The 16,937-nt window shown below is 39.7% G+C and overlaps 1 protein-coding gene across 35 annotated transcripts in view; it reads right to left on the bottom strand.

Annotated features, from left to right (window-relative positions):
• Window positions 1-16,937, bottom strand: part of ANK2 (ankyrin 2) — a 589,059-nt gene that overhangs the window by 339,050 nt on the left and 233,072 nt on the right. For 20 of the 35 annotated variants that reach the window (XM_078366627.1, XM_078366615.1, XM_078366659.1 and 17 more), the window contains exon 1: window positions 6,524-6,679. The exons of the other annotated variants lie outside the window; for them this stretch is intronic. In XM_078366627.1, coding sequence (XP_078222753.1) covers window positions 6,524-6,607 — 84 coding nt within the window. In that variant the 5' untranslated portion in view covers window positions 6,608-6,679. Of the gene's footprint in view, window positions 1-6,523; window positions 6,680-16,937 lie in introns of those variants that run through there. 35 annotated transcript variants of the gene reach the window in all.

Genomic DNA, 16,937 nt, shown 5'->3' on the forward strand with positions numbered 1-16,937 from the left:
GCTGAGCACAGTGACTCATCCCTGTAATCCCAACAGTTTGGAAGGCCAGGGCGGGCAGATCACCTGAGGTTGGGAGTTCAAGACCAGCCTGACCAACATGGAGAAACCTTGTCTCTACTAAGAATACAAAATTAGCTGGGCATGGTGGCACATGCCTATAATCCCAGCTACTCGGGAGGCTGAGGCAGGAGTATCGCTAGAACCTGGGAGGCGAAGTTTGCAATGAGCTGAGATAGTGCCATTGCACTCCAGCCTGGGCAACAAGAGTGAAAATTTATCTTAAAAAAAAAAAAGAAAAGAAGGAAGGAAGGAAGGAAGGAAGGAAGGAAGGAAGGAAGGAAGGAAGGAAGGAAGGAAGGAAGGAAGGAAGGAAGGAGGGAAGGAAGGAGGGAAGGAAGGAGGAAAGGAAGGAAAAGAAAGAAAGAAAGTCATCTTCCCATGTTATTCCCATAGATCAGAGTGAGCATTTTTGGAAATGTTATCGACTGATGCGAGATGGCAGCAACATTGGGAGAAAGAAGCAGGAGGCTATCTTAGCAGAAGATGACAGAATCTTTGCAAGAGACACAGAAAACTACCTTAGCACCTGGTTTCCATGGGAGAAATGGCTATAAATATGTCAGTCATTGACCAGTAGGAAAAATGTCTATGGTCTCTTCGGTATCATCTGTATGTTAAATCTCTTGAGTCTCCAGTTTCTCCTCTATGAAACTGGGATAATAATACTCAATAAGAGTTATTCTGAAGATTAAATAAGATAGCATATGTAAAGCATAGATTTCACACATAAGAGTAAGATAAAAAAGGAATGTTCTCTATTTTCTTGTGTCATTGCTGCTGCCATCTAGACTTAAACAAATGTTACCATGAGAGCCAAGTAATAAACTAACACATCTAATCAAAATAAAAGATTCTTCTTTCTAAGATTACTTCTTTATAAGATTCAACTTCATGACTGTTGACCACAATCTAAGGCAATGGTTCTCTTTGTCTGTCTATCTATCTGTCTGTCTGTCTGTCTATCTATTTATTGAGACAGAGTCTCACTCCATCACCCAGGCTGAAGTGCAGTGGTAAAATCATGGCTTACTATGACCTCACCCTCCAAGGCGGGGTGTATCCAGTTGTCTGCAGTAGCTGGGACTGCTAGCATGTGCCACCATGCCTGACTAATTTTTTATTTTTACTTTTTTGTAGATACAGGGTCTCACTATGTTGCCTAGGCTGGTCTCAAATTCCTGAGCTCAAGCAATCCTCCCACCTCAGCCTTGCAAAGTGCTGGGGTGTAAGCCACTGCACCCGGCTAAGGCATTGTTTCTAAACTTGAGTATGCATAAGAAACAGTTGGGAGTCTGTTAAAAATCCTCAAAAGTTCTGATACAGCAGGTCTGAAGTAGGTCCTAAGAAGTGAATTATTTTAGCAGGTAACCCAGGTAATTCTGATAGTTGTGGTCAACAGACAGCACTTTGAAATAGCCTGCTCTGAAAAGGACAAATCAGCTATTACTAAGACATGAAATTATCAGTGAAAAAACCAATATCATAAAGGTGAGTAAATAGGAACAGAGAGGCAAACATTGAAAGAAAATCACAGAATAGCAGGTTGTAAGGTATTTTTCTTTCCAATAAAAATTTCCATCATCCCTGACAGATGGTCATTTTAAATACCTTCAGTGATGGGGAATTACTGTCTTGAGGCAACACATGCTATTTTGGGTTATAAGTTGATATTTTATAAAGGGCAAATGGTAAGTTATTTGAAAGACCGAAGAAATAGGGATATTATTCATGATAAATTATACATGGAAGCATTTCTAGACACCAGTGAACTAGATAAGTCATCAAGTTTAAATTCAAAATTAATTGGTTACAATGCTATTTGGACACCTAAATGTTGGATCTACTACCTGATTTCACTGAACAGGGCATAGTTTCTTTGGCTGCTATAAAAATAAATCTTTAAATATGTAACTCATTCACATTTCTATGGTACAACATTTCAACAACACATCTGGCAACACTTCCATCTCTCATCTCTCAATTTAGGCAGTGGCAAGTAAACAGCGATTAAATGTGTGTGTGTGTGTGTATACCTTCAATATATTTTGCAATGCTTATGAATATTTATGTGATCCAGATCAAAGCATCTTCAATAAATATAAGGTATCATAGAAAGCCATTTTATCCTACTACTCTGTTGAAAATAATAGTGCTTATATTTTATTTTTATCTTCATATTATTATTCCACTAAATGAGGAAAACAGTTACTAAACCATTTACATATTTACTTGTTTTAGAAGAACTCACAAGCCTAGTGGTTTCAGATAGCTGTCACCTGTGATTGATGCTTGGTATTCCCATTTCCATTTATGTAAATTATCAAAAGCTCCTACAGCCTCTTTTAGTACAAATCCACTGCCATGTTATTGCTACAAAATTGGAAAGTGTGTGGAGCTGCACACCTAAATACGGCATTGGATTATTTTAATCTAACCTGTCAAAATAATGGAATAGTGGAATATATTTTATAGCCTGTAACCAGCACTTTGAGAGGAGGAGAGAGAAGGATCGCTTGAGACCAGGAGTTCAAGATCAGCCTGAGCAGCTTAGGGAGACTCTGTCTCTATAAAAAGTGAAAAAAAAAATAGCCAGCTGTGGTGGCACATGCCTGTAGACCCAGCTACTTGGGAGGCTGAGGCAGGAGGATCACTTGAGCCAGGTAGGTGGATGCTGCAGTGAGCCATGATGGTACCACTGTACTCCAGCCTGGGTGACAGAATGAGACCCTGCCTCCAAAAAACTAAGATTTTATAAAGTTGTCTAGGATTTATAATAGGCTCAAAGCTGTCTTACAGGGATACATTTTATATAGCTCCCAATGCTTCTTTTTAGTCCAGGATTCCAGCTGAGAATTAGAATCGCTCCTATTTCTTCGCCATTGAACCACCACTAGAACATCAATCCCAAATCTGCACCTTGGGCAATATCTGTTAGTATGAAATATCTTGGTCCTAAGAAAACTTCATTGAAATATCAGTTGAAGGTTTTCATGACTACTTTAGCAACATGACTATCTACCATTTATTTTTTTGGGTACTAAAATGTATCCAATAACAAACAAGTGTTTCTCTCTCCAAAGGTATCTTTGTGTTCAAGCTCAAGAATGAGAAAAGCAGCCACTGATCCACAGGAACTGGCCTGGTTCCATCAGCTAGGCCTCAGTGTTCTCCTGTTGAACCCAAAAAATTTCTCAAAGCATCAACATCGGACAAGGCCACTCTGACCATGACAAAGTAAAACAAAACAGCACCACTCCCTTATCATGTCTGAACACAGACAAAACAAGGACATTGTCCAAGCCACGAAATACCAAACATCTCCCTCTCTTGCCAGATGAGATTGCTGCTTCCTTACAACCAAAGCTTTAGTAACCCTCTAGCCTCTTCTCTTGTAGATAAGACTTACTGGGATACACAATTGTATAATTGTTCCTGCTTTCTGAGAATACCCCATCCAGAGTGAGTCACCACTCTCTTGAACCCTCTTTCAAATTTCTCAACTGAAGCCCGTATCCTATGCATTCTTCCTGGCACCCGCTTACTGAGATGCCCCACGGTTTCCCATGATTTGTATCCTCCTCGTGGCAGTGAGTCACAAACCCTTCGTGTTCAACCACCAGTGTACTCCTTGTGGTTTCTGAGTGCGGAGCATTGACAAGCTCACTTACTAAAGCCAAAATAGACATTCTTAAGTAAAGCTCAAAGAATTTCTATCCTCAACACACTCAGTAAAATTCTGACATAAACAAATTCCTCCTTGAGCTTATTTTCTCACATTGTAGGTCTTGTGGCAAAAGACCCTTGAGCTCTGTCCCTCAGAAGAGCTACTTCTGGAAGGTACAGAATAAACAAGTAAATTACAGCCCATCTGTTATGCATTTACTAGATAGAGATAGAGGCATGATTTCAAGGAATATGATTCAGTAGGATGGATCTACACCCAGGACATAGTGAGGTTGGTGGTCCATAATCCCAGATGTTTAAGTAGAATCCTACAGCAGATTCAATGTAAACCTCTGATAGAAAAACAAACAATTGCATTGAAGTGATGTGACATTGACTTTACTCCAATTTTTGCTTTCTCAGGTTTTACGCTTATTAGGGATGCTTATCTCTTTATTACTAATTTCCTCATCAAGACACAATTAACAGTCTAGTGTTTAAATATGAAATTGTAAGTTTCCTACTGTGCAAAATGATGTGAACCAATAATATAAAGACTTAAAGCACATTTATGTAAATTTCAATGATTTGTATAAGGTAAAAAAGTTTCCAATTATAGCATATAACTTTTGACATTATGAAAAATGACTACTAACCTTTGCAAAGCACCAATATTGGATTCTGTTATTTCTGCCTCTCTCGAAAGTATAAACAGATTTTTCTCTTCAAAGGTTTATTGCAATAAACAAATTCCATTTAAGAGAATAACACCTGAAAGTTATTGCCATTGACTATATGTTTTAAATACTGTTCAAAGAATTATATATACATTCTTTCTAATCCTCACGAAATACTCTATGTATAATTATTCTCATTTTATAGATGAATCCCTGGATGAAATTAAATGATGTGCTCTAAACACATAAAATTAAAGGGTAGAACTGAGATTCAGACCCACTTATGTCTGACTGACCAGGCAAACTGAGGGATACGTGTGTTTTGTGTGTTTATATGTGTTTGTCTCCCAATCTATTATGTAATTGGCATTTTTTTCAAGAGCAATTTCTTTTAGGTGAAACTACTTTTAACACTCAATATTCATGGTGCTTTAACACACACATTCAAAACTTGCTGTTTCATTTTGGATGTAAGTTTGGATAAAGACTTACTCCTAATATAAATATGTTTGAGAAAATTCAGCTTAAAGGTATGATAGTTATTATATAGGATGACTTTGTTGTCTCTACCCCTCAAATACTTTAAAATGGCTTTGGTCATGGGAAGTTAGTATCATCACTCCGAGCTCAAAATGTCAAGATTCATTCTCTACCCCCTTAAATAGTCTTCAGTATATTGTTTCTAAAGCAGCACGAGGACTTTAGAGAGACATTTTAAAATGATAATGTGAATTTAATAAAAATTCCTTTTTCTTTCTTTTTCCCCCTCTTGCTTTCTCTCTCTCTCTCCCCTCTATTTTCTTTTTCTTTTTTTTAATGTTGGTCAATTAGCTAACACTCTATAAAAATGCCTTTGAGGTCTAGGGGATCTGGATCTGCTTAGGTACAAAAGGAAAAGGACATTCTACAATGTTCCTGCCTGCCCTGAATTATCCTTTTGCCTTTTATCAGATTGCATCACTATCTCTATGCTATGATTAAAAAATCGTCACATGCTTGTTTTTATCAAATTGCATGATATCATACAAATATACTACTCCCTTGTTTGCTGATACAATGATCTTTTAGATATCAGAGGTTGCAAATTACTTAGGATGTTTAGATTATAAGACATTTAGTACACTAGACATCTAGAATTTTGAAACACAATGCAACTTCATTAGCAAAATGAAAAACATTCATTTGTTCTTGCTTATTATTTTTGTAATCTGCTTATTTACATTAGAATCATATCTAATATCCTGCCCATATTATTGCTCCAGGAAATAAATGCATTTTAGGAGAATTTATAAAGCATCTCTTTCAGAGGTGAGGCTCAGGGAAGCTCTGCGAGGCTGCAACAGTTTAGCAGGAGTCAGGCCATAAAGAAAGAAGTGCTGGCATTGGGTGGGGCTGAATAGTTTGCATCTTTTCCCACTGTTTCTCGATGCTATCATTTCCATGAAAATCGAGGGTGTGGGAATGTATGCCACAGAAAGAAATCCTACAAACTGCTTTATGTGCCCCAAAGCCCCCACACCATAATATATTTAGCTGTTTTTCTTCATCATTGAAAGAGCACCAATGTCTGGGAGAACTGCAGAGGAGCTAAGCAAGCCAAAGAAATATCATGCTGGGGCTATTTCTCCTGTCACAGCAGTCTTTTCTCCTTAGGAGGAATACAGTTAGCATGAAACCAAAAGGCATTTGCTGTCTAGCCATCTCAGGATCATCACAGACCAAACGCATCTAGCCAAAAATCTGCCTTTTGCTTCACAATCCACCTTGCTTCACACTATTCCTTTTAAACTCTAAATATAAAATGACTCTCTCTCTCTACCCAGTTAACACCAGAAGTACCCATCAGTGGTCACAGTCCTCAGTAATCCACATGCGGAACACACCTTATCTCTATTCACTTCACCATGCTCCAGTCAGTGTATCCATTATGAGCCATGGCTTCTCTACTATTCTCAAAAAGCAGCAGTTTGCACCTGCCTCTTTAAAAAGCAAAGCTTGGCACTGTTATCGTCTACAGTTACTCATAATGCTCCACGGTTTCCATAGCCTCGCTGATATTACACACTCACACATGCACACACATACATATTTATACATAGATGTTCCTAATTCTGGCGATTTACCTTCTTGGGTTTTTTTCTCCTCTGACTACTGCCATTGAACTTCTCTCCACTGTCGCTTTTCTGAGCTGCATCTTCGTTCATCATTTTGAACTGTTTGGAAAGAAAATATCTCTGCCATCAAACCGTGCCGCCTGTACAGACCACTAGCGAGTATGCACTTACTGGAGGAAAGCAGGAGGAGGAGGAGGGGTGGGGAAGGGGCGCGCACTGGGAGGGTAAGGACGGTGACGTTGCCATGGCAGCAGCTGCCACAACTGTTTATCTGACTGCATTGTTAAATCTGATTCAACCAATTACCATCAGGAACAGGCTACAATGAAGAAAGCCTTGAAAAAAGAACGCCAGGGACTCGAGTGATTTGGGGACTCTGCTGGTTGGTTTCTGACACACCCTTGATAGGATCAGCTCTCAAGGCACACACAAAACCTGCACTCAATTTCTTCCTACAGGTACTTCAAGATGGAACAGATACAATACATAATGAGAAAACTATAACGTTCTAAAATGTGTCTCTGAACCTGAAGAGGTACATTTTAGCTGGTCAAGAGCCACTTAAGGAAAAGGATTGGCTATTAATATCCTAGAGTGACTATAAGAAAGCTATGATTTTCAGATGTTATTCACTTGGTTTAAAATATAATCTTTTAAAACTATGCTCAAGGATGACTTCTGTCATGAAGCCTTGAGAACAGCTTCTCCAGCCTCCAGGTAACCTAGACCACTCTCTTCTCTTGTGCCTCCTCTTTCCAATGTAAGCTTCTGACAGAGCACCTGTGACGATGTACTACACAACTGCACAAATACCTAGCCATCTTTTCTTGATAGGCCAAGAGCTTTATGTCAGGGATGCCTATGTGTGTCTAGGTTGGGGGAGAAGTGAATTTCCCAGAACCAAGCATGATCCATGGCACATTAATGGCAGTTAATCAAGGTTTGTTAAATATATAAGACACTATCAGTAATACAAACATAAAAAAACTAATGGAGTTACAGTATTTTATAACTGATCTCAAAATTTTTATTAACCTAATTATATCCATGGATGAATAGAACACAATCCCTCCTCTCAAGGGGTATATACTATCAAGTTCCAGAATTCTTCTTGATTAAAAAAAAATGTTTGTTTTTACAACAAGAAACCCAAATTCACTTGTTGACTAAAGTGGCCATACTTGCATATTTAAAAATACTAACTTGCAGATGCAACCAGAGCCTGATATACTTTGTACAAACGTACATATGTATATTCTAAACACTTGCCCTTATTCCCAGAAAATGGACATAAAGTATAATACACTGCATACTTAGAAGTAAAAATAGAGTAAGGATTAAACCAACTAGAGAGTGTATATAAATGCACTTTGAAATTGGAAGGTGCCTATGAAAATGTGTTACTATTGCTGATCTTATTATTATTGCAAATATAGACAGTTTTTAACTCTGAAAAGTGTAACTTTAGAAATATTTATGTGAAAATGACTGCAGAATTTGAGTACTCACCTTTCCATCAGACGCAGCAACAAAAATTCACCTTTTTTCCCCATTGCTTTTAGGATCGCTCTTTCCCTCTGCCTTACCACCTAAAGGCCTCTCTCCACATCCTCATCTAGAGTCAACCCTGTTTTGCTGCCCCTCACTCCCTCCACCGTCCTCCTCTTTCATCAGACCCATCCCACCAATGCTGTTTTCTCACCATGGCCTCAGTGGTACCTTGGACCACACAGCCAGGTCAGAGACAAAGGTTCTGTTTTTTTGAAACAAAACCCCAAAGAACTTCTATAGAAGCCTCCAGAAGCCCAACTCCCACTGTTTTCAGAGCCCCCACTGAAATCCCCATGCCATCCTACTCCCCTAACACCTGCTCACCCAACTCCTCACTCATTCCCTCATCTCATCCCACTAGGTGCCCCTTTCTTGACCTTTCTTGGGAGTAGCCTCAGCTTGGACACTGGATTCAGTTACTCAATAAATATTTATTGAGTGCCTCTCGTGTGCCAGGAACTGAGCACTAGAGGCACACTGCCCTAACTACAGCGGCTATCATGATAAAGAAAACAGGCGGAGGGGACTCAAGATGGCGCGGTGAGAACAACCCAGGATTGAAGCTCTCGGTGAATGTGCAGAGAGGGTGAATCAGGGCCGCATTTCCAGACAGATCTTTGTTGCCCACAGAATGGGGAAATTCCCAAATACAAAAGAGACGCGGGACACCAGGCAGAGGCTTTGGCTGGCGCAGCCGGCAGCCAGTGTAGCCAGCAGCTGGCGCTGTAGCGCAGCGGCACTACACAGCGCTCCGCACAAAGCGCACTGGTCCGGGTGCCCTGTTGAACCGGCAATCTGAGAATGAGAGGGCTGAACTTGAGACTGAATGGGACTTGGACAGTGAGCCAGCCCAGAAGATTCCAGGGAAACAGCGTTTGGGGTAGCACAGTGGGACCAACAAAACGGTGATTCCAAATGCTCTGGGTGGAGAGGTTCCCTGAGGGCACAGCTGAACCCAGGATGGTGCAGCTCCATGGGGGTGGGGCGTCCACCATTACTGAGGCAATCAGCCCCTACTGAGGTACATGCCCATTGCTGATGCAGCCTGCCATTGCCGAGGCAACCCACTACAACAGGGAGACTCTGCCGCAGGGCATAGCCCCTAGCAGCAGGGCGGAGACCGCAGCAGCAGGGCAGAGCCTGCAGCAACAGGGTGGACCTCACACCAGCAGGGCGGAGCCTCTGCAGGCAAATAGTGACTAGACTGCCTCCTAGCTGGGCAGGAGAGCACAACGAACACTCACAAAAAAAGCCCCAACCCCCTCAAAACAGAGCATCTGAGAAAAAAAGGGTTTTTTTGATGCGTTCTGCCGCAGCAGAATTAAACGTAGCAGCCTAACAGCCCTGAATGAACAACAGAGATCACAGCTCAGCACTTGAGCTCCTATAAAGTACAGACTGTCTCCTCAAGCAGCTCCCTGACCCCTCTATATCCAAAAGACTGACATTTGGCAGGCATCATTCTGGGACAAAGATAACAGAAAAAGAAACTGGTGGCATCCCTCACTGTTCCACAGCTGCTATAGGTGCATCCCAGACAAGCAGGGCCTGGAGTGGACCTCAGCAGTCATACAGTGGAGGGGCTAGACTGGTAGAAGGAAAATCAAGTAACAGAAATACTTCATCATCAACAATCTGGGTGTCCACTTAGAGACCCAATCAAAAAGTCCGCAACTACACAGATGACAGGTGGATAAATCCACAAAGATGGGAAGAAACCAGCGCAGAAGGAGGAAAACACCCGAAACCAGAACACCTCGCCTCCTAGAAAGGACCAAAACTCCTCACCAGCAAGGGAACAAAGCTGGATGGTGATGAAATGATGGAATTAGACTTCAGAAGGTGGATAATGAGAAACTTTTGTGAGCTAAAAGAACATGTTTTAAATCAATGCAAAGAAACTAAGAACCTTGAAAAAAGATATGAAAAAAGATTCGAGGAAATGATAACAAGAATGGATAACTTAGAGAGGAATATGAATGAATTAAAGGAACTGAAAAACACAATACGAGAACTTCGCGAAGCATGCACAAGTTTTAACAGCCGAATTGACCAAGCAGAAGAAAGAATATCAGAAGTCAAAGATCACCTCAATGAAATAAAACAAGAAACCAAGATCAGAGAAAAAAGCGCAAAAAGGAATGAACAAAGTCTCCAAGAAATGTGGGATTATGTGAAGAGACCTAACCTACGTTTGATAGGTGTACCTGAATGTGACAAAGAGAATGAATCCAAGCTGGAAAATACTCTTCAGGACATTATCCAGGAAAATTTCCCCCACCTAGCAAGACAGGCCAACACTCAAATGCAGGAAATACAGAGAACACTACAAAGATATTCCACAAGAAGAGCAACCCCAAGGCACATAATCGTCAGATTCAACAAGGTTGAAATAAAGGAGAAAATACTAAGGGTAGCCAGAGAGAAAAGTCAGGTCACCCACAAAGGGAAGCCCATCAGACTCACAGCAGATCTCTCGGCAGAAACACTACAAGCCAGAAGAGAGTGGGGGCCAATATTCAACATCCTTAAAGAAAAGAACTTTCAACCCAGAATTTCATATCCAGCCAAACTGAGCTTCAGAAGTGAAGGAAAAATAAAATCCTTTGCAAACAAGCAAGTACTCAGAGATTTTGTCACCACCAGGCCTGCTTTACAAGAGCTCATGAAAGAGGCACTACACATAGAAAGGAACAACCAGTACCAGCCATTCCAAAATCACACTAAATGCTAAAGAGCATCAACATAACGAAGAATCTACAACAACTAATGGGCAAATCAGCCAGCTAGCATCAAAATGGCAGTATCAAATTCACACATAACAATATTAACCCTAAATGTAAATGGACTAAATGCACCAATCAAAAGACACAGACTGGCAAATTGGATAAAAAGCCAAAACCCATCAGTGTGCTGTATCCAGGAAACCCACCTCACATGCAAGGATACACAAAGGCTCAAAATAAAGGGATGGAGGAAGATTTATCAAGCAAACGGAGAGCAAAAAAAAGCAGGAGTTGCAATTCTCATCTCTGATAAAATAGACTTTAAAGCAACAGAGATCAAAAGAGACAAAGAAGGCCATTACATAATGGTAAAAGGATCGATACAACAAGAAGAGCTAACGATCCTAAACATATATGGACCCAATACAGGAGCACCCAGATACATAAGGCAAGTTCTTAATGACTTACAAAGAGACTTAGACTCCCACACAATAATAGTGGGAGACTTTAACACACCACTGTCAATATTAGACACATCAAACAGACAGAAAATCAACAAGGATATCCAGCGCTTGAACTCAGACCTGGAGCAAGCAAACCTGATAGACATTTACAAAACTCTCCACCCCAAATCCACAGAATATACATTCTTCTCAGCACCACATCACACCTACTCAAAAATTGACCACATAATTGGAAGTAAATCACTCCTCAGCAAATGCAAAACAATGGAAATCATAACAAACAGCCTCTCAGACCATAGTGCAATCAAGTTAGAACTCAGAATTCAGAAACCAACCCAGAACCACACAGCTTCATGGAAACTGAACAACTGGCTCTTGAATGTTAACTGGATAAACAATGAAATGAAGGCAGAAATAAAGAAGTTCTTCGAAACCAATGAGAACGAAGACACAACATGCCAGAATCTCTGGGACACATTTAAAGCAGTGTCTAGAGGAAAATATATAGCAATAAGTGCCCATATGAGAAGAATGGAGGGATCCAAAATTGACACCCTATCGTCAAAATTGAAAGAGCTAGAGGAGCAAGATCAAAAAAACTCAAAACCCAGCAGAAGACAAGAAATAACTAAGATCAGAGCTGAACTGAAGGAGATTGAGACACGAAAAACTCTCCAAAAAATCAATAAATCCAAGAGTTGGTTTTTTAAAAAGATCAACAAAATAGACCACTAGCCAGATTGATTAAAAAGAAAAGAGAGAACAACCAAATAGATGCAATAAAAAATGATAAAGGGGAAATCACCACAGATTCCACAGAAATTCAAACCATCATCAGAGAATATTACAAACAACTCTATGCACATAAACTAGTAAACCTGGAAGAAATGGATAAATTCCTGGACTCCTGTGTCCTCTCAAGCCTAAACCAGGAGGAAGCTGAAACTATGAAAAGACCAATAACAAGGTCTGAAGTTGAGGCAGCAACTAAGAGCCTACCATACAAAAACAGCCCAGGTCCAGATGGGTTCACAGCTGAATTCTACCAGACACACAAAGAGGAGCTGGTACCATTCCTTCTGAAACTATTCCAAATAATCCAAAAAGAGGGAATCCTTCCCAAATCATTTTATGAGACCAATATCATCCTGATACCAAAACCCGGCAGAGACCCAACAAGAAAAGAAAACTTCAGGCCAATATCCATGATGAACATAGATGCAAAAATCTTCAATAAAATATTGGCAAGCCGATTGCAACAGCAAATCAAAAAACTTATCCATCATGATCAAGTAGGATTCATCCCGGGGATGCAAGGCTGGTTCAACATACGCAAGTCTATAAACGTAATTCACCACATAAACAGAACCAAAAACAAAAACCACATGATTATCTCAATTGAAGCAGAGAAGGCATTCGACAAAATTCAACAGCCCTTTATGCTAAAAACCCTCAATAAACTCAGTATCGATCGAATGTATCTCAAAGTAATAAAAGTTATTTACGACAAACCAACAGCCAATATCATACTGAATGGGCAAAAACTGGAAGCATTCCCTTTGAAACCCGGCACTAGACAAGGATGCCCTCTTTCACCACTCCTATTCAATATAGTACTGGAAGTTCTAGCCCAAGCAATCAGGCAAGAAAAAGAAATAAAGGGTATTTAAATAGGAAAGGAGGAAGCCAAATTGTCTCTATTTGCAGACAACATGATAGTATACCTAGAGGACCCCATCGCCTCAGCCCAAAAACTCCTGAAACTGATAAGCAACTTCAGCAAAGTCTCAGGATATGAAAGCAATGTGCAAAAATCACAAGCGTTCCTCTACACCAATAACAGACTTAAAGAAAGCCAAATCAAGAACAAACTGCCATTCACAATTGCTACAAAAAGAATAAAATACCTTGGAATACAACTCACAAGGAACGTAAGGGACCTCTTCAAGGAGAACTACAAACCACTGCTCAACGAAATCAGAGAGGACACAAACAGATGGAGAAACATTCCATGTTCATGGTTAGGAAGAATTAATATCGTGAAAATGGCTATACTGCCCAAAGTAATTTACAGAATCAACACTATCCCCATCAAGCTACCATTGACTTTCTTCACAGAACTGGAAAAAACCACCATGAACTTCATATGGAACCAAAAGAGAGTCCGCATAGCCAAGTCAATTCTAAGCAAAAAGAACACAGCGGGGGGCATCACACTACCGGATTTCAAACTATACTACAAGGCTACAGTAATCAAAACAGCATGGTGCTGGTACCAAAACAAATATATAGACCAATGGAACAAAACAGAGGCATCAGAGGCAACACAACATATCTACAACCATACAATCTTTGATAAACCTGAGAAAAACAAGCAATGGGGAAAGGATTCCCTGTTTAACAAATGGTGTTGGGAAAACTGGCTAGCCATGTGCAGAAAGCAGAAACTGGACCCCTTCCTGACACCTTACACTAAAATTAAGTCCAGATGGATTAAAGACTTAAACATAAGACCTGGCACCATCAAAACCCTAGAAGGAAATCTAGGCAAAACCATCCCAGACATAGGAGTAGGCAGGGACTTCATGAACAAAACACCAAAAGCATTGGCAACAAAAGCCAAAATAGACAAATGGGACCTAATCAAACTCCCCAGCTTCTGCATGGCAAAAGAAACAGTCACTAGAGTGAATCGGCAACCAACAGAATGGGAAAAAATTTTTGCAGTTTACCCATCTGACAAAGGGCTTGTATCCAAAATCCATGAAGAACTAAACAGATTTACAGGACAAAAACAAACAAGCCCATTCAAAAGTGGGCAAAGGATATGAACAGACACTTTACAAAAGAAAACATATATGAGGCCAACAATCATATGAAAAAATGCTCATCATCACTGGTCATCAGAGAGATGCAAATCAAAACCACATTGAGATTTGCATAGGACAGGACAGGAAGGGGAGGATGAGCTATCCAGTGGTTCTCAAAGTGGGGCTGCCAAGGTCGCCATAACCTTTTCAGAGGCTCTTCAAGGTCAAAACTGTTTGATAAGAATATCAAGATGTTACTTGGCATTATAAATATCATTGTCCCATGGGTGGGTAGGGTGTAGTCAATATGAACTGTGACATCACAACCAACTCAACTGACTGAGTACAGAAACAGATATGAAAATCAAGCTCTCTTCTCTTAAGCCAGATATTAAAGATATTGGTAAAAATGTAAAACAACGCCATTCTGCTTCCTCATTGTTGTTGGGGAAAATAAAATTATTTTGCATTAAAAAAAAAAGGAATGCTCTTTAGAAATCTGAATGAAGGGACCAAGCCAAGCAATTATCTGAAGGAAGAATATTACAGGCAAAGAGAATAGCAGTTCAAAGGTCCTGAGATGGGAACTTCTTGGCAAAAATGTTGAGGAAACTATTATACTATGAAAAGAAGAAAAGAAGCAAAATGGAAGACCTTCATAGTAACTGAATCAATAGGGGAGAGATGCTGTTAACACTATTCTTTGTCAACTAAAGTCTGAACATGTTTTTCAGTCAATGGGTTTGGTAGCCCAATTAGTAATAGAATCATTGCTTTTACAGCACCTCTGCAATGCAAATTGAAAATAATGTACTTCACATTTCAACAGTTTACGAATTAGTAATTTCTGATTGTGTTCAGATAACCTTTGTAACAATGCCTCCTCTGTCAACAGACAAACATACAGTGCTCAGTTTGATAGTTTGCTATAACCTGCTGGCTGCTTGTTGTATATCTTAGCGTGTTGCTGCTCCTATAACAAAATACCTGAGATGTGGTAATTTATAAATAATAGAAACTTATTTGTCACAGTTCTGAGGCTGGGAAGTACTAAGATCAAGGCACCAGCAGGCTCAGTGTCTGGTAAGGGCCAGGTCTCGGCTTCACAGATGTCATAGCAAACACTGTCCTCACATGGTGGAAGGAAAGAAAAGCAAAAAGTGTCTACCTTGTTCCCTCCAGCCCTTTTTTGGTTTGTTTTTTAGTTTTTGTTTTTTGGGGTTTTTTTTTTTCTTTTTTTTTGAGGCGGAGTCTCACTATCGCCCAGGCTGGAGTGCAGTGGTGCAATCTCAGCTCACTGCAACCTCCGCCTCCTGGGTTCAAGTGATTCTCCTGCCTCAGCCTCCTGAGTAGCTGGGACTATAGGCACACCCCTCCAGCCCTTTTATAAGGTCACTTATCCCATTCATGAGGGCTCTATCCTCATGACTTAATCACCTCCTAAAGGCCCAATCCCCCAATACCATCACATCGGGGGTTAAGTTTCAACATGATTTTGGAGGGGATGTCAACATTCAAGCCATAGCAGTGTCATTCTGAAATATTATTTAAATTTGTATACAATGCACTTCCTGTACAGAGTCAAAGTACTGCTCAAATACTACACAGCATAACATAGATGTAAATATCTACATTCTGTATAAAATTAAAATCCCCACCAGTAGCTAAACAGGTGCTGCTGGTACTATTGTGTTGATTACAACATCAGAGGGAAAATGTATCTATATAGAAAATATCAACAAGATGTTATAAATGTTTTGCAGTCACTTTCTTTTTCTGAAAGCTTCCCATCAATTTCTTTGTGCCTGTCTGCCAAGTATTCTTCACTTTCTATCCTAATAGTATATTTTCCAGTGGGCATGTCCCTAACTGGACTCTAAGCTCCTTGAGGGCAGGATTCCTATCTATCTTGGCATGCCATATGAAGCCTACTACAGTGCATGGCATATAATAGGGGTCTAGGAGCTATTTTTATATGCAATAAGGAATTATTTTCAGCATGTACTATAAGTTTTTACTGCTAGTTAGACATCTAAAAGATGATTTTTTTATTTCTTAGATTTTTTTTCTCTTTATGTACTTTCTGATATCTAATAACTAGATATAATTTTAAATAAGATTTTTACAGATATTTGAGAAAATTGAGTTGCTGGAGACACAATGGCAATGATGATAATACCTTACATTTGCATTTTATAATTCCTAAAACCCTTTTGGTTCCTAGAAGGGAAGCTCCATAAGAACAGAGATCTTTGTTGTTCTCATTGATATATTTCAAGCACCTATAAGAGTGCCAGCATATAACAGACACTCAGTAAGTACTAAGTGACTTTATGGGATTGTCATAACCATACAAGAGATTAGTGCCAGTCGCAGTACAGGTGAGAAAACTGAAATAAAAAGTGGGTTTGGTGACTTGACCAAAGTAAGAAAGTTAATAAGATATAGAGCTTAAGTTCCTCAGATTTGAAGACTGTTGCTCTTTTATTAAATCATGGCTGGCTTCAGTGAAAAGCAGCCACTTAATAAAGTGTAAGATGGGCAAAGATTAAGATGGAAAATGCCAGGAGCAGAAACCACTGTCAGATAACAATGACCCAGTAGAAATATGAAGATGTCTTTATTGGTTTTATGTTAAGCATATTTTATAGGCACGGAGTTTTAGAGGTGATTATTCTAATTTTCATATGCCTATTCTATTTTATTAAACCATTAGAGTTAATAGTATTATGAGCTCTAACATACTATTTAAATTCATAACATTATTTGAGTGGGGTAAAGTTTCCTGAAGCATAAGTCTTTATGTCTTAGAGGTAGATTGTTTCCATTTGTGAGTCAGAGTTGTCTGTTGTTACAAACACATTTTTTCACA

Source organism: Callithrix jacchus, chromosome 3 (assembly GCF_049354715.1).
Source record: "Callithrix jacchus isolate 240 chromosome 3, calJac240_pri, whole genome shotgun sequence".
NCBI lineage: Eukaryota > Metazoa > Chordata > Mammalia > Primates > Cebidae > Callithrix > Callithrix jacchus.